The 18,361-nt window shown below is 41.6% G+C and overlaps 1 protein-coding gene across 5 annotated transcripts in view; it reads right to left on the bottom strand.

The window, feature by feature from the left end:
- Positions 1-18,361, bottom strand: part of scaper (S-phase cyclin A-associated protein in the ER) — a 60,136-nt gene that overhangs the window by 27,889 nt on the left and 13,886 nt on the right. For all 5 annotated transcript variants that reach the window (XM_034586936.1, XM_034586940.1, XM_034586938.1 and 2 more), the window contains 13 exons: positions 18,152-18,319; positions 17,973-18,039; positions 17,759-17,876; positions 17,293-17,404; positions 16,735-16,875; positions 16,331-16,486; positions 16,099-16,241; positions 15,895-15,976; positions 15,656-15,808; positions 14,160-14,267; positions 9,659-9,795; positions 4,611-4,676; positions 4,157-4,283 (listed from right to left, as the gene is read on the bottom strand). In XM_034586936.1, coding sequence (XP_034442827.1) covers positions 4,157-4,283; positions 4,611-4,676; positions 9,659-9,795; positions 14,160-14,267; positions 15,656-15,808; positions 15,895-15,976; positions 16,099-16,241; positions 16,331-16,486; positions 16,735-16,875; positions 17,293-17,404; positions 17,759-17,876; positions 17,973-18,039; positions 18,152-18,319 — 1,578 coding nt within the window. The remainder of the gene's footprint in view (positions 1-4,156; positions 4,284-4,610; positions 4,677-9,658; positions 9,796-14,159; positions 14,268-15,655; positions 15,809-15,894; positions 15,977-16,098; positions 16,242-16,330; positions 16,487-16,734; positions 16,876-17,292; positions 17,405-17,758; positions 17,877-17,972; positions 18,040-18,151; positions 18,320-18,361) is intronic.

Here is an 18,361-nt window from a genome sequence, read left to right as displayed (position 1 = left end):
GCAAACAATGATATTTCCCAAAATGTCGGAGTGTGTCTTTAAAGGTTTCTGTCTGTGTGTGGTCACAAGCCAGCAGAGGCTGCAACTAATTTTCCCTCGAAAGAACAAACGAATGGAAGAAAGAAAGAAAGGAAGAAAGGAAGAGAGCACCAAGGGCTGGGCATTAAAACACAAGTGAGATGGATGGCTCGTGAATTATACAACAGGGGGAATCTTATCCAATTATTGTCCAGGGTGACCATTGTTACCCCAGCTGATAGAACGGCAGAAGCAGCTGGTGAATCCTGTGACAGTGTCCGCAGACCGGCAGACTGGCCAGATTGCACTTTGCAGTCTCCTCCCACTAGACACTTTAATTAAAGCCGAGAGGAGGGCACAGCCTCGCTCGTCCTGCCACACCAACAGATGGACAACAACTGTCAGAGTTCATTAAGCCCGCCTTCAACTTTGATCTGCATCATCAAGTCACAAGTTCACTCATTCACAACTATAACCCAACAATGGCAGAGTATGACAGATCGCGCTCTCCTCACACGAGTTTCATCATTACACAGTCTTACAGAAAAGCTAGAGAATGGTAAACAAAGCTCTGTGGGCCGAGTCGACTGGAAACCACAACAAGGCTGCTGGAGTAAACATTTTAGCATTGTGTATAAACTTGTGTTTACGTGACATACTAGCATATGATTTAGTGCGCTGTGTGAGTGCAGGGCAAACATGGAAGTGGATAATTCTGCAAACTTCTGTTTATTCTGTTAAATGAACCAAGATTAATCAAAGGCCAGTGCGGTGCAAAATTCAACCTACCACAGAAACCACAGACAGCCTCTAGTTGGAAACTAATACACCAAGAATCATAGAACCATTTCACTTCCTATTGGTCTCCAGGTGAAGAAAAACTGTGTTCGAGAAGAAACTACAGCAGAGAATGAGAAATAGAATGTAATTAGAGCAGGAGGTGCAATGTAGCTGTTATTTTATAAGAAAGAACTCACCCCTCATCCTGACTGTTAAAACTTTAATTTGCCTTCCTTTTACTGTTAACCCTACCTTTTGTGTGGAATTAAAAATTAAATAGTGCTATAAAGAGACCACATTTCCTGATGTACATCTTTGATAGGCATTGTTTTTTTTTGTTGCGCTGTAATGCTGTTTTTATTTTGTCAGAAGAAATAAAAAAATGTTTAAGTATTAAAAACAATTATATTTCAATTTAAAAAAAATCTATTTTAATCTCTTAAAATGTGCAGTGTAATGCCAAAAACCTTTTTCAAAGGCCAACGGAGTGTCATTGTTACTGCTATTGTGATTTTTTTCAATTCATTTTATTTTAGACCAAATTTCTTTGGGACAGCCTGTACATTCAAAGTAAAGTAAAATGTACTTTTATGATGTGAAAACATTGTGTAAATTAAAATTTTTCACTTTCAAAAATTAACTAATTAATAAACATATTCAAAGTTGGATCGGTCATACCTCTTTGTCACAATTTGCAGGTTTATGCATTTTTTAAATTGCCAAATGAATCCTTTTCCATTGCCCTTAGGAGATTTCCTTTCTGTTTTTTTCCCCCTGGTAACTCATGTTGATGTCACAAATATGCAAGAAATGGCGAGGCTCTCTCACCTCACTGTCTTGCCAGTAATGAATCTTGCAAGGTTCGGGGAAAATAAATAAATAGTCACTGTTGCACACTGTTCCCAAGATGTAAAAAAACAATAAGTACACAAACATTCATGGCTATTTATGTGCCAAGTCTCTCGAAGTTAAGTCACGTCATAACGTCGCACAGAAAAAGTACAGCGTCAGTACCAACTGCCAAAATAAAGAAGAAAAAGAAATTTGAACATTCACCCAGGTGTCATGTTTCCATCACTGCCAATTGGAGCCGGAGCCGATAAAAACCCGTGTCTACTGCAATGTCATTTGACCCAGGAGTGAATGCAGATTTTATCCAATCCCATTGCAGACAAGAGCCAGATGTTAGTGGGTTTTTCGACCAGTGAAAAAGGGGCTTCACTCTGCTAAAGGCCCAAGCAAGAAACTCAGTTATCCTGCTTCTCCGCCTTTAAGCTTGTCCTTTCTCCTGGCCCAACCCGGCTCCGATAGCTGGCAGAGGAAAATGTTAAATGGACTCTATTTACATAGTACTTTTCAGGTCTTATTGACCACTCATAATGCTTGACACTACAAGTCAAATTCACCCCGGTCACAAATGTAATACGGTCCGTAAGACAGTCTGCAGTGTTTGGTTCTCAGAGCACCAGGTTAAACTGAACTGTCATACAAGTTGCCCTTGTTCTTAGTAGACTTTAACCAAAAGCAGGGGTAAACACTTTGGGCAATATATAAATACACACGTTAATCACATAAGTGTGTGGCAAAAAGAAAAGTAGGACACACTGAGAAAAATTGCTCTTCTCAATCACCCAAAGTAAAGAAAAAAATCTGGTTTGACACAAAATAAACCATTAGAGGCCACAGAGGGAGAAACACACTGAGGTCAGAGTCTAGACGCAGCCTAGAAAGCAGGGGAAGACGTGGGGGTGGGGGGTTGGGACCCAAACAGCAGTGCAGAGGGTGTTGTCTAAGAAATTAGCAGAGAAAGTGGAGACTGAATCAGATACGGAGGAGGAAAACAAATCTTTAGGTGAGTCAATGACATGAGAGATGCTTGTTAGGTCAAATAATCCAAACGGTCCTGACTTGAAGTGACTCAGGGGCCAGACAGCCATGCTGACGGAGACTCTATTTATTTGACTTTGTGCAGGGATTAGAGAGGGAGGTGTTCCACCAACTGCCTCATTAGCCAATCACAGCTTTTGGGGTTGTTTATACAAGAAGCCTGTAAAGCAGGACTGGACTAAATAGTTTAAGAACGTGCTTTTAAACTGAATTAAAAGACAAAGCCCAAGGCACCCCAACAAAACCGTGATCTTCCTCTTCATCCTCCTCCGTGGCCCGCTGACCTCTGACCTCCCACTGGGAGTGTGCGGAGCTGAGGGGAGGAGCCCTCATGTAGTGACAGCTTGTGAGCTACTCAAATCACACTGGCCTCCTCCTCTCTCCTTACAGGATGCTGTGCCACCCACCTCAGCCACTTCTTCCTCTGGCTCTCTGGGGAAATTCGGTAATAGCCTCTCCAGCCGTCCCTCTCGTCACTGATGGGACACCATAATCTCGCCATCCTCACACCCAGAGGCACGCACAGTGGGATGTTATGATGGCTCCAACCACAACTTGACAGGAAATTTATGCCTCATTACAGGAAGTGGGCTGTATATTCTCCTCATCATAAACACAGTGGCAGGTGTTTTAATTCCTCCCCCCAGTCTCAAATTGATGTGACTTCTGCTGTAAAAAACACAATGCAACACAACCTTTGGGACAGATGTTTCAAATCAACTACAGTTATAAGCGTCTGCAATTATGTGTGACAATAATATATATTTATGCAGCTGCAAAGAAGTGTAAGAAAAAAAATCGTAATCACTGAAAAAACTCTTTTCCCAGCCTTTGTTCAATCACATATTGTGCATTTCATCTGGAAATCCAATTTACCATTGTCTAAACTAGTGACATCTGAGTCGCACAAACCACATAGACACGAGACAATGCACGCTCTCGTGCTAGGAAGCTCCTCTATTGGTACCATGTGGACATTGAAAACACAGTTGATCTGGTCTTCGTTAGCCAATAACCAAAGGCACATTGGTTTAGAGTAAGGGATACTCTACATTCGGAAGGTGAGACAGAGGGAGCCACAGCCAAACACAACTCTCACTGGAGAGACATGCCAAAGGGCTGGCACGGCCTGTGCACTGCTGCAGACTGTTGAGTCAACAGCAAAGCAACAAAGTAGGAAACTGAGGCTACATCCACACAACTATGTGTTTATTTGAAAATGACGTTTCCAAACAAACTGTTCACACAAGCGTTTTGGCTCCTTATGAGCCTCAATCCCCATCCATACTGACACGTCTGAAAGCGCATATCACATGAACATGCATAACACTGGGCATGCGTGTGCCACTGTAAACAGGAAGACATGCGTGTGCTGGTGTGCACAGGAAGCGTTTGGCTGTTAGTTGCTGAAAGAGCTTCAAACGACCCTAGACTCAATCACACAGTCTATGTGATCTGATTGTTGCTTTACCTGTTTCTCTAAGATGCGAGAGACCTCTCCAAGAGTTCTGTCCAGACCAGACACTTTGTTGTTGGCCCACTGGCCACTGTCTTGGCCCTGCAGCTGCTTCAGCAGGTCTTTCACCAGGCGCTGCAACCTGAATGTGCAAGAGCAAACTATTAATATAAATCTGTTGGTAATCTTTGGTTCCATGCTGCCTCAAATGCTAAGATTTGCTGATAGGAAACTTAATATATTGGGTTTTGGTCTGTTGGACGGAATAAAAGACATAAAATTGAATACATCAGCTTGCATTTTGTGATACTGTGAAATTGGCATTGAGAAAATAAGCAGCAGATAAAAAAAATAAATTTGAGAATAATGATTAGTAGCTGCCCTACAACACAGCTTTTTAACCATTAGAGTAAAACATTTAAGATGAAAAAAATTGGCATTTTCCAGTTGTGAGATGGAAAACACTTACTTGGCCTTGTATGGGGATTCAGGGATCTGTGTCTTTGCCTCCATTGACGTCTCATATTCCTTTGCCCTGCAGAGGGAGAAGTAGGAAAAAGTCTTTGAATCCCAGAAACATTATTTGGCCTGTCAGTAAAGATCACAATGGATGACAGTGTGAAGAGGAAAGAAAAAGTTCAAGCCGAGTTTGTTTATTTGGCCTGTCAGCCGATAACCACGTTACTTGACTTAAAATAATCAGACGCTGGTTCCGTAGGGACGAGTGTTTCTGCTGCCATCGACTCATATCACCAAAACCTAAATCTACCTTTAAATCCTCCTGTCTTTAAATCTAATTTAATTTTTTTTACTCCACTTGTCAAATAAATACTTAATGGATATTTCAAGCCAAAGAGCCATTATTTTTGAATGTGTCACTTCCTGAAAGGTCATGGTCAATAGGGGAGGGGCATCTCTGTGGCATCAGTCCAAGAGCCAGACTGAGAAACACAAACCGTCTGTGTTTGTGTGCGTGCCTGCATGAAATTGTATGTGTGTGTGTGTGTGTGTCTTTGTGTGCGTGTGTGTGTGTGTGTGTGTGTCTGTCACTCAGGTATTCCCAGACATGATAAGTAACTATTGATCAGAGTTAGATAGAGCGTCTTCCTGTTACCCATCTCTACACTGATAGGATCAAACACTTCCTGGAAAGAGAGGGGAGAATTTGTCCCGGCAGACCTACACTGGGCCAAACCAAAGCCTGACCCACTGTTCACAATCTCTTGTATTCAAGGGCGGTCATCTAATCGCACAACTGAACAACTCACCTCACTGCAAACACCAGGACAATGAGATACCAAAACCCTTCCTACAACTAAGCCCAGAATGAATTCTAACTTTCAGAAAGATGGTACATTTATCACTAAACTTGTTGTTCAATGGTACTAAGTGTTAATATACTAGACGTCTTAATATAACCATTAAAAAAACTCTTAAAAATAAATTAAAGCTATATCTCATCAAATACTTATCAGTTGGTAAACTGCATTTTAAAATAACACAACGGTAAAAATGAAATTCATAATTGTCAGTAGCAGCTCATGTGAAAGGGACCTCTGGTAATATATATATATAAATATAACAGTGATCAGCAATAAAAGAAGAACGCATCAATCTTAAGTGTCGGACTATAAGTTGGTAATAACACGGCAGATATCGATGGAGTATGCGTTTATTTATTTAACAGAAACACACTTTGCTCTAAACACAGTCAAGACGTGACGACAATTAACACAACACAGACAAGGAAGAAAAACTAAACCAAGCATGATTTCAGTGGCAACTAGAAAACATAACCTCATTGGCGGTGGTAACAATCTTTTAAAATACACAGTCCCACCTGTGGGACTCCTTGGCAGGACTAATTTAGGTTGTCTTCTTCTGGTCTGTACTGGACTCAGTCATCACACAATCATTTGAAAGCTCTAAGTCTCCTGATTCTTTCCATGCAAAACGATTAAGATCCCCATGTCACTGCGACAGCTATTGACTTAGAACTGGTTCAGACTTGTGGCTATGGCTGTATAGTGTTTCCAACACAAAGGAACTATTACTATGATGCTATAGTTGAGGCCAATGGTAGCAGGGACGAATTGTATTGGATTTGGCTGCAGTGCTGTTTACCCCTAAAACTCCAAAAGTGTTTTGTGGACCCATTGGCATAGTGGTGAGTAGATAAAGAGTAATTTTTGGGTGAACTATCCATTTAAGTTCAGAACACATCCTAACATTATCCGACAGGCTACAAACAATAAAACTCTAATAAAATATTTTCCTTCAAAAACAATTACTATAAGAGATGATTAGCCAAAATGCAGTAAAGGGGAAAAACACAGGCTAAAATCTGTGTGCACGGCTTTATGACAGACGAGGGCTCCGTGTTGGCCCAGAGAAAAGTCCAGCAAGAACCACTCACATTTTACGGACACCATACGGCGTCCCAATAAAACGGCTCATTTCCACCTGGTGGTGAAGCGGCTCACCTTTATGTTTACTGAGGCTCTGTGTTATTTATGACCTCTGAGAGCCTGCTGCCTTTGAGTGCTAGTCGCGGCAGGGCTGCTGCACGAGTGACGGTGAACAGAGACGGATCATGTTGTCACTTTCTCAGTACCGCTGAGCCTCACAAGGCTAAAACCAGCAGCACTGAGAATAAAGCAGCGTGGCAGTATAGGCGTTTCAGCCTGTGGTTACAAGTTACTCCTATTTTGAATAAACACTCTCTCGTGCACGGCGTCATATGACTTCTCTTTTTAGAAATCACACTCATGGTCATATCCACAGGTCAATCATGATAAGAGATACTAAAGTCTGAAAGATGTTCTAGGGAGGCCACCCAGACAGGACTCTCTGCGCGAAACGATGAAAACAACAGAATAAAACTGACTGCACCCAAAGCTTTTATCATTTGGCCTTTTGCAAATGATAAATAATAGTTAGAGTGCATGGGTCTTTTGAAAAAAACAACAACAAAAAAAAAAAAACTGCTTAATTATTAATCCTGATCCAAATAAAAGATCAGAAATAGGGACTGAGTCTGCACTGACCCAATGTTGTTCACTAAAAAAGGTCCTAACAAAAAACGCATTTCTTTTTAATTCTGAAATGTATTAATTTATCATTGCTATAACTCACAACGCAAAATTGGAGAAACTGCATTGGAAGCATGATATCTAAATAAAATACTGTTCCTAGTGTTGATGAATACACTAATCCAGAGTACAGCATATGATATCCTGTACGCCATGGAAAAATGAATGTTTACTCTTGAGAATTGAAGATAATATATTTCTTAATAACTGTATAAAATGCATTACGTATGCTCTCTATATTCTCCCTTTAGGACCATGTTAATAAACCTTCCATTATGTCATAAATGGACTGCACTTACATTGCACTTTTCAAATCAGAGTAGGACGCAGCAACTTTACAATACCTCTCACTCACCCTAACAGACACACACACACACAAACACACAGGCCATTAGTGGGTAATTTGAGATTCAGTGTCCTGCTAAATCTTTGAACAACCAACTCTGTGATTCTTGTACAATATGCTCTACTTCTTAAGCCACAACCGCGTCATCAAGTTGGCTTATTGTGACTATATTTAGGATTTCAGTTCTTTCTGAGGTGTGTGTGTGTGTTTCTTTCCATGTTCATGCTCTACTGCGAACACTAACAAGAGAATAAAAAGACCACGGCTGTTTCAGGGAGTTTTTAAAATGGATTTCAGGGTCAGTTTTTGGTTTTCCAATAGCAAACGTGGACCAAGCACAACATTTCCCAAGCCAAAAAGAAAAAAAAAACATGTTTCTGGATTTGTAATGAAAAGTAATTTATCTATTTAGTAAATCAGCCCCTCACTATGACCAATAGGACCTGAGTTGAACACAGTTTTCTGCCAAAGTTCAAACTGTCTTGGTTTTTTTGACATGAGATATTTTCTGCAGTATGTGTTTTGTTTATGCTTTTTGTCCGAAGGCCGGGACTGGATAGAACTCCATCGGGTAAAAAGGCAAGTTCTAGCAAAGTTTCAATCCAAATGTGATGACTGTGATGACAGTTGTGGGGTTGTTTGCTTATAATTTGAGCCTGACCACTTCCTTGATAGGAGCCTTTCACAGACGTATCGGTATCGCCGTTTGTGTTTGCCAATATGCGCCGATCTGAGGTGCTTGTTAGTAATGCATCCATTTCTTTCCATGTTCATGCTCAACTGCAAACACTAACAAGAGAATAAAAACAACACAACTGTTTTCAGTTGTGGTGTTTACTTGGTGCTTACTTGACTGGTTTTTAAAATTGAGTTTCAGGGTCACTTCATGGTTTTCCAACAGAAAAGAAAACCCATTGATTTATAATGTAATGTATGTTTAGTACTTGTGGGAATTTGTGAAGGATATTGTTGGATGCTCTTCTTCTCTCGCTTTCCTCTACAACAAAATATTCATATTCTTCATTAGCAAAAAACGACTAGACGTCTGTTATTTATTTTGTTGACATCACCCAAAATATTTCGAACCACGTTCAAAGCCCATAGAAATCCCCAGTTGTATTCAAGGTAATGAGACATTTGACTTTGGTCGCCCTTTAATTGCATAATTTCCACTTTAACCGTGGCTTTGCCCATCTTTTCTACAACTTTCAGGCTAAACCACACGAAAAACCCTAATACAGGATCATGATTATTCATTGCTGTTTGCAGCGTAACGTGAATTAAACTTTAATGCGTGACCTCAACCGTAAGCTTGATCAGGTAGATGTTCATCTGCAATGGTGGTAAGGACAACAACTCCCATGATCCCACACTGCTTCACAACGATCACACAACTTCACAACTGAAGTTACATATTGTACGTTTGATGTTTATTTAATGTAATCAATGAAAGAGTTTGATGGAGTCATATCTTGATTTTCTTTTTAGTGCGCAGAGGTCCAGTACATCTAAGTTACACTAGTCATTGTGGTTGAGGTGCTATCATACATCAAACAGTGAGTATTTCAAACAGTGTCTCCTTCCACTCCCCTCCGTCCCTGTTTTGACAGCCGGTTAAATTGATTGAGCTCAGGTCCAGGTTCTGACACACAGCAGCTCTGCCTCCTATTTGTTGATTACTATTGATTTTCTTTGATACTTCATTTAAAAATCAATAACTCAGAAGAAAAATAGGCATGGCTCATACATAGTTAAACATACATCCTGTACACTGACGGAGGCTTCGGGTTTGGCATTACCCTGGCAGCAATTTGGAGGAAAGCTCTTACAGGTGAAAGCTTGAGGCTACGCATCGATTTGCAGTTTTGTTCCCCAATCACAGAAAGTGGTCATAAATTAAGCTCATCAGAGTTATCTTGTGGACAGCCATGATGCACATAACATCTGCTTTCCATCTCTTTGTCACTCATAAAAATAGAAGCCCTGGCACAGTTTTGAACCTCTGAGAGGATGGAGAGAGGTGGAGAGAGACAGACTGATAAGACAAAGAGAGAGGCGAAGAGAGAAAATGGTTGTTACCTGGAGTTCATCCTGGCGCGGAGCTTCTTCGCCTTCTTCCGCGCCTTCTGCCTTTCGTCTACGTGCTTCATGTTCTCAGAAGAAACCAAGCAGTCCGTCACTATGTCCACAATGTATTTTTTCAAAGAGAGATGCTCCTAGAGTAGAAAAAAAAAAAAGAAGTAATATAATGTAGGCAATGATCATTTCAGGAATGTTAGCAATTATCAGTAACTCTGTTTACATGGACACCAATATATTGATATTAACCCGATTGAGACGATAGTCTGAATAAGATGCTGCCTTGTAAACAGCATTTTTTGATTACCTTAATAACCCAGAATAAGGATATACTCTGAAAAGGCGATAATCAAAGTATGACATGTGGAGTATTTTGATCCTAGTCACTAAATACGGCAGTTACCAACAACTTCACGATGAAAAAATTTAAAAGAGATGTAGCTTGTGCAAAGTTGGAAAGAAAACACCCCAAATGGTATATACGGTAGCATTGTGCATTTAACTATTTCAGGTTGGGATTATAAAATTGGATGGATAATGTTGGATGTTTTGGCGTTATGGGCGTAATGACGTGAGTAATTATCAGGCTACAGTCTGTGTCATGTAACAGGAATATGAATTAAACATTCTATTAGCAACTCACATAAAGACCATCATCAAATAATGTCTCATTCAGACTAAAGTCAATAGTCTGAATATTGGCGTCCATGTAAACACAGTCATTAAAATACCAACTGTGTACGTTGTTTTTGCACCACAAAAATTAAGATATCTGAGGAAAAGGGACAATATACAGTACTACCTTAATTTAGGAAGGCAAATGTGCATTTTACAATGTTCATTGTTTAAAAACTGTTGTTTCTCTAACTTGGAGAGAAATCTATCAATACAAGATAAATTGTAAAACAATTACATTTAGAATATCTCAAAATAAAAAAAAATACAGAAGCAAATATTACCCATTGTATCAAGGTTGCTCATTTCAAAGTTGGCACTGAATGTATTGTGTGACATGTAATCCTACACCTATCAATATCACCACTGTATCCTGCAATTACCTCCAATAGTCTACAATCTTTTGAGGCAACAGGCCCATGGATATGCTAAAGGGGCTAGAGGTGTTGCTTCCTGTCTGGCCCTGTCAGATGATTCTGATAGTTCCACCAGGAGACGAGGGAATGTAACACAATTTGAACAACATGATGCATGTGCAAGAAAGCAATTACCCAATTATGCTGTCATCCAGCACCCCAGAGAATAGGATGACCTCACAGATAAAGGTTTTTTCCATTCAGCAGTCTAGCTAAACCTGTGTGGGAGCTGCCATATACCCTTTGGTCAGTGTTGTCAGTGCACCTGCTGTCTGAACAGGGGTTTTACAATAAAGGTTGTTAGAGAAACAGTTGTTCTTTAGGGGGCTAAAATGTGCAAATGTGAATCAGGGAAACTCAATCTAAATTATTCTTTACCATTTGGAAATTTAATCTATTGTCTAAATAAATACACAATATTGTGCGTTCAAACCGTACTGGTTATATTATGAGCAAGATTTTTTGTTATGTATTTTTTATGCTTGGGAATTTGGGAAAATGTCCATTTCTGGCATTATGCGACTAAAGTTGTGGGGTTGTTTGATGATAATTTGATGCTGTTTGATTTATAGCTCAACTTAAAAAAAAAAAAAAACTAAACCACCAAAGTATGAGGAAATAAGCCATTTGATTTGACTGACGGGTGACGGGTTGCGTGTCATATTTAAACCAGTTTTGGCAGGTCCAGATTTGACTTGAAGATAACAGTGGGTAACTCGTCCGGTCTGGTACAGAGATTTGAGGGCGGGTGTTGGTTTTGCAAATATGGACCCGTGCTGGACTGCATCACATTTTCTGTTGCTAGCCTAAATGGAAGATGCATAGTTTGAGTTTAAGAGACAATCCGACAGATGTCTAACACTGAACCACTGTCACAAAGCAGCCGAAGAAGCTGGCCTAAGGGCAGTGTTACTGCACAACACCACAGATTGCCTCTGGTTGCAGTAATGTGATACCACTCTAAACAAAATAGACCTATCACAGACCTAAATGACAGCTTTCACAAATACTAATTCTATAGGATATATTCATTCACTGCCTCTTGTGTCACATACAAAAGGCCTGAGAGGTAGGCTTTCCGTTTGGTGTAGAGCAAACAGCTGTATGTCATGTTGGCTACTAGGTAAGATGTGATACTACTATACTGGGTTGGGTTACCATCACTACAGTGGTTTACATGACATGTTTGTATTACACTGCATCCTATCAGTGACATTTAAGGAGGGGGCAAATCAAACAAAGACGAACTGAAAGCTATTCACTGGATCTCTCTCTTCACAGCAGCTTTGCAGCTACAACTAGATGACAGATCTCAAGACAGCGTGGGGAGGGAGAGACTAGCTTCAGCTGGCAGTCTGGATATTTCATCAAGGTTCTCAATTTGTCATCAGTCGAGCTTCAACGGCAAGACCTTAAGGACTATTTAGTGCATTTGGGAGGTCAGCTCTGATACCCTCTGTAGCATGGATTCCTCCTCTGACCGTCCTTGCCGAGCACTTATAAATAAGCTGAACAGAAGAGAGGCCTCTGTGAAGCTGCTTTCAGACATGAACTGAACTCTGGATAATCTACTGAAATTATCCAAAAGGGCTGTATGTGAGAACGCAAATGTCCCAGTCAGTTGCTGCAGACATGAACTGAAGTTTTCTCCTGCCAGCGCCCAAGTAAAAACTCAAGATAATGTCCAAGTGAGCCCATGAAAGAAAACAGCAGGAGATTATCTGTGGGATTCACAGCAGTGCGTTGGTGATGTATCTAACACGCAATGGACGCAAAACTGAAAAATTATACAAATTTCTCAAAATGAAAAAAAGAGGAGCCATATACGTAGAAGACCCTGATAAAGTTGTCAACTTGGAAAGACAAAATTCGAGAACTTTAGGTGATCCAGACTGAATGCCTGCGTCTATGTGCTGTTGTGCTGTATGGGTTACTCCCCATAGGCATTAATACATTATGTCCTGCCTCCTGCATGCCGCGCCCACCTAGCCTGAACAATACAGAGATTTTCCTGTTATTGAGAATGCGTCTGGCTGTAGGATCTCCTGTTGCGTTATTCATATGTGAAAGACAAACTGCAGAGAAAGTCCGGACCCCATTATGCTGACATTTTCCGGAGTTCATGTCTGAAAACGGCATAAGAGAAACCAGGTATTTTAAGCCATCATGTTTAAAGGTGATCAAAAAATGATGTCCTGAAACCATGCATATACATAACTGCATCCTATCAGACCAGAACAGCAAAAACACGGATCGCAATCCCATGTGTTCTTCCTGCAAATTCATCCAGTAATCCGCTGTTGATAATCACTGTTTCAAATTCACCAGTCTTCCAGAATGACAGAAAATGACTGAATGTGAAGGCGCAGGGGGGCGATCGCTGCCTACTTCCACAGAAAAGCTATGTAGTGACCTCTGCATGGTCGAGCCAACCGTCTTCATTTTAATTAAAAATCTTTCATTGCACAAAGAGTTATGGAGCTGCAGTTTGAAATAGTTGGCAGTAGCGTGAAAGAAATTAACTTTAATATAAATAACAAGGGGGGCACATATAAGTCTGATCTAAACAAAGTCTTTAGACAAAGGTTTTTGACGACATGATTAGCTTTCACATATAATAAGAAAAATAAGTTCTGGGAATTTAAATATTAAAGATTGATCAGTAATAGCCCAGACTAATAACATATTTAATTCAAACTGTCAAGTAGGTTTAGCCAGATGTGGGATAAGACAAGGACGACTTGAGTTCAGCATAGCCTTAAACTCTAAATAATTTGTATTGACAGTAAAATGCAATGTGTATATGAAGAAGTGCTCATATATGAATTGTTTATAGGGCTGTATTGGTGAAGTGCTTCTCTCCATTGCCTTGTTTATCTACTGTCAAACAAAAAGAATGACCTGCATTTGGAGAGGAAATGATTTAGAGTGAAGGAAAGAGGGGGTATCAATTATTTCCCACTGAAAAAAGCTTTGAATGAAGGAGCTGCCGGGGCCAAAGGTGCTGCATATAGCACCAACAGTTGTCAGCCTCACAATGAGCTGCTGCTGAAAGCCAATCTCATATTGCAGCCTGAGAGAGGTTACCTTGCATTAATGAGCTGCCTTCCCATGGAAAGCGCTCCATGACAAAAACAGCCTGGAGACAAGGGGGTGATGTCACCCCTCCACTGAAGCACTGAACCCGAACTGTGTACATTTCAAGGCCCATTTGTAATCTCACAATGCCAGCAACAGAGCCGTGGCTGTGTACAAGGGGAAGCATAAACAATAATAACAGCCACAACGTAAAAGACAACCACTGTGTCTCTTTGTCTTTTTTCCCATGACACAAGCAGGAGCAGCGGTGCAGAGTTCTTTGACGGGATAAGTGGATGTTTGTTCGTGGCAGGGTGTGGTTTGATACGCACCACTTCCTCGTCAGAGAGCTCCCGTCCCTGGATGCTGCTACTGTCTCGCACAGCCTGTTGGTGCGTCTTGCCCTTGGTGTGGCTGAACAGGTGCACCTCCGAGGTGATCTGCAAACACAAACACAGCGGTCAGAGGTCACTGCTGCGGACACAATGGAGACGGGAGGCAGGGAGGGGTCAACAGAGCCCCATGGGACGCTGGTGAAACGATATACAACATGGGCTCTTCCATGGGACGTGACCTTGCCTCTTCCAAAACAACATTTAAATGAAAGGAGAGGAAATGGGATTTGACATGTCCAACATTTAATACTTAAATAGGAGTTGAATATTAAAAAGAGTGTTTTCCCAATAATGTAGTTGAGGTCATAGATAAATAAATGCAGTTCTGTGAAACCGTAACAAAAGAGGCAAGGTTTGTTTTCTCATCTCTGGAACAAAGCCCATTTAGAATGGTTTGTGTTTAATGTCATTAAATAAAGTGCTTTCTGCTGACCCATCCATGATCTCTGGTGTCAGATGCTGGCCAAGGTCATCATGCGTTTTAACAAGATTTCCTCATGCACCCCCCCAAACCCCCTTTTTATCTGATGCTGCTTTGAGGACTCAAGGTGTTTCACCCTTGTAACCGTGGCAGCCGCTCCATGAGAGATAAACGTGTCTGCTTGTTGGATTTGCTCATTCAAATGTGCCCTCTTCCAAAAACCCTCTGAATCACCTACCAACCAGCATCGTATATGCATGCAGCTGAACAAATAACAAAGAGGAGCTACTGCAGTAAGAGTCTTTTTCTTTCCCTTACACATATACACACCAAAGACACACTGTAGACTGTATATAAAAGATGAACGACATGTCTCCTTTTCCTCCCATGATCTAGAAATGAAGCCAAAATGTTGCAGATACGAATGTTGCCATCTTGCACCAAAGGCGTCATTTAGAGGCCGAGTCTGTGCAGTAGTGATCGGCAGATGGAGCTGTGGAAGCAAGGTCCCGCCAATACATGCGCAACTCTGAGTCAGTCTCAGCTGTCAATCATGTTTCACCCCATTTTTATAACATGGCCTCATTCAAATTAAAACCAAATTTTGAACAAATGTCAGTATTATAAGAACTACCTTAAGTAACAGAAACCATCTATGAGAAAAATGTCTGTGACGTGTACGTCAACTTTTTAGGTTGGGCCATGTCCAGCAACATGGAGGAGGATAGGTTAATGACCTGTACTGCAGCCAGACACCAGGCTGTGGCTTTGGCGTTTTGGCTTCACTTTTGGGGAGCTGTCATGTCGTCCATCTTTATATACAGGATGTGATAAACACGCGTTACTTTCACTTTAATTACAATCTAGGATAATTTGAAAGTAATGAGGATTTTGTAAAAATTCCTGTGCAATGATAGAAGTCATAGTTTGCTGATAAATTCAACACTGTGTATACAAGTCAAGGGCACCAATGGACATCAATCAGCCCTGACACAGATAAAACTGTACATACCACAATGCAACACAGGGAGCACTGTTTCTTGCGCTCGTATGGTGTCAGTTTGGGGGCATAGTCTGTGTTCGCATGTCGACCACTGCTGAGCTCAGCAGCCTTCTCCTTCCTCTGCTCTATTTGCTCCATGTGCCTACGGCTGCTCTCATCGTGCTATGGAAGAAACCAGAAACCAGGGGTTATTTTGGAAATGGGGATTCCTAGATTATGTTTGTTAGAGAAACAAGATAGAAACTCACCTTCATCTGAATTTTCTTCTGTAGCTCCTCCATGGCCTCCTGTTGAGCAGCACTAAGCGCAGCCATACGCTCCTCTCGGTCTCTTCAGATGGGATGTACAAAAAGCAGTGTGAAACCACAAGTTTTTTATTGCTCTACTGATAAAAATCAAACGAGGATTGGTGCAGCCACTTGTGTTCACTCCCATACTGAAGCGCTACAAACCTGGCCCTTTCCCTGGCTGCATCTTCTCTCGCTTTCTCTTTTTCCTGCCTCTGCTGTTCGATACGAGCCTGCTGCTCCTTCCTCCGCATCATCAGCTCTTCCACTCTCGCCTGCCGCTCTGCCTCAAGGACTCGTTTACGCTCCTGCAGAAAGAGTAGAAGAGAATGAACATGTTATGAAAATTATTTGTGGAAAATTTCAATTAGAATGGACAATTGTTTGTTTGTGTCACCTGCACAGCCTCATCTCTGGCCTGCTTCTCCTCCTGTCTCCTCTGTCTGTCCTCCTGCAGCTCATTTAGCCGTTGCTCATACTCATTTAACTTGGCCAGGGCATCGTGCCTCTTATTTTGAGCTTCAAGAGTGTTGATGAAAGCAATTTCATTCACCTGTACAGACAGAAAGTAATAATGTGCAGTGTGTAAAATTACAAATAAACATGTATGCATACATAAATAGAGAATGGGGAGGTATCAGTTTGCCTGTATGCAGCTTTAATATGCCTTCTATTTTTTGTATCTGCTAATGTAATAACAGGTAATAAAAAGGTATGACAGCAGATGTCCACTTAATTCAGAAAACGTCTCAGCTGTCACATGCATATTGTTCCAGCTTTTCAGGGGATCCCCTCCTTTACCTTGGCCTCTTCTTCTTGAGCCTTCTTTACAATTGCCTGGAGCTGCAGCTCTCGTTGTAAGTCTGCATGCAACAGCTTTTCCTCCATCATCTTCCGACGTTGCTCCAACAGCTCCTCCTTCCACTTCATCACCTCCTTTTCCTGTAGAAAGTGAGAAAGAGCCAGAAGCTGGAGTGTTAAAAATATGTACAGCACAGACAACGGATTCTTGATCTGTCAGTTGCTACCCACTCCAGTGCGTCCCCCGTGGGATTAATGTGAATATACACCACTTCATGCATTTACGTGGTTAATCCTGATTTATTCTAGGACTCACTCATCTCACTATGGCTTGGAGAACAAAAACAAACTTCATGAAAGGCTGTTGATTTTGGCTAGGGGGTCTCTCTCACGACCGTCTGCGGCCAGCTGGCCTGGATGCGACTGGAGGGGGTTATAATATTTAGTGATTCTATCAGGCAGCGTGCTGACAGAACCTCTCGTTGTGAGCCAGACTGGCCGTAGCTTGCGAGGAGTTTCTTCAGGGTGCTTTCCGTCAACTTGGCGCGGTTTACTCACCCTCTCCAAGAGCTTCTGCAGCTTGAGCGTCTTTTCCTCCCGGAGTTTGTCCCTCAGCTGCTGCGCCTTCAGCTGTTTCTCCTCATGTTTCTTCTTCGACTCTGCAATCGTTCTGTCAAAAACACAGTAACAAATCATTCATCTCTTTCTGTGTCCTTATCAACAACACGCAAGGCAGACACAGGCATCTGATAGACACTACAGCCTGTTTAGACATTCTGGGTGGTAACCTATAAAGAAAGAGGTCAGATGTAGTAAGTGGGTCTTTGACTCTGAGGCTGCTGGGTTAAATCCTTGTCAAATTAAGATGAGGGGATTGCATATGAGTAGATTGAGGGGCTGCTCAGGGAGGCACTGAACAAGAAGAGAAGCTGATTGTGTAGATACTGTGAGTGTGTGTCAAGAAATACACTAAGCAGGCAGTTTGAAAATGGACCAACTACTGCATATAGAAAATGTGTTGCACCTTTTGCGCGATGGTGAGGACAGTTTCTCATGCATGTGGATCCCGTGTCCGGGAGGCCGAGCAGGTTCCTCTTCTACTATCTCCCCCCATGAGGTACCCTGACGCCATGGCTCCCGAGCTTCAAGAAAGTTAAGCAAAGAAAATTAAACAGACATAAATATGTTTATCAATAGGAAAGAATGAAAGTTTGGTGTTTAGATGTTGACCTCCATACCATCATAATCTGCCAACATGTCGGTCCAGTCAATATTGACTCCACAGCCTCCGTTGCCAATGCTAGCCTGTAAGGAGTTGGGTTTTTATGTCAATATACAGTAAAACACCTAAATCAAAACTTACTGATGCCCCCGAAAAAGGGCTAAACATTAAAAGTATAAATGACTTGAATCTTACAGAGAAGTCGCTTTCGTTGTCAGTCTCCAGGTCATTGTTCTCTGCCAGAATCTCTCTGGTCAGCTGCTCTTCTTCAGCGATGGCGCTGGCGATCGCCTCCTCGTTGGCCTTTTCCAGTCGGTCAGCAAGCTCCTCTTTCTTGGCTAGTACCTCTGCCATGGACTGGGGCTGAACAAATGGCACAGATAGCAGCTCACACCCACATTTCCC

This window comes from Hippoglossus hippoglossus, chromosome 6 (assembly GCF_009819705.1).
Source record: "Hippoglossus hippoglossus isolate fHipHip1 chromosome 6, fHipHip1.pri, whole genome shotgun sequence".
NCBI classification, from domain to species: domain Eukaryota; kingdom Metazoa; phylum Chordata; class Actinopteri; order Pleuronectiformes; family Pleuronectidae; genus Hippoglossus; species Hippoglossus hippoglossus.
This window is presented reverse-complemented; position numbering and strand designations above follow the sequence as displayed.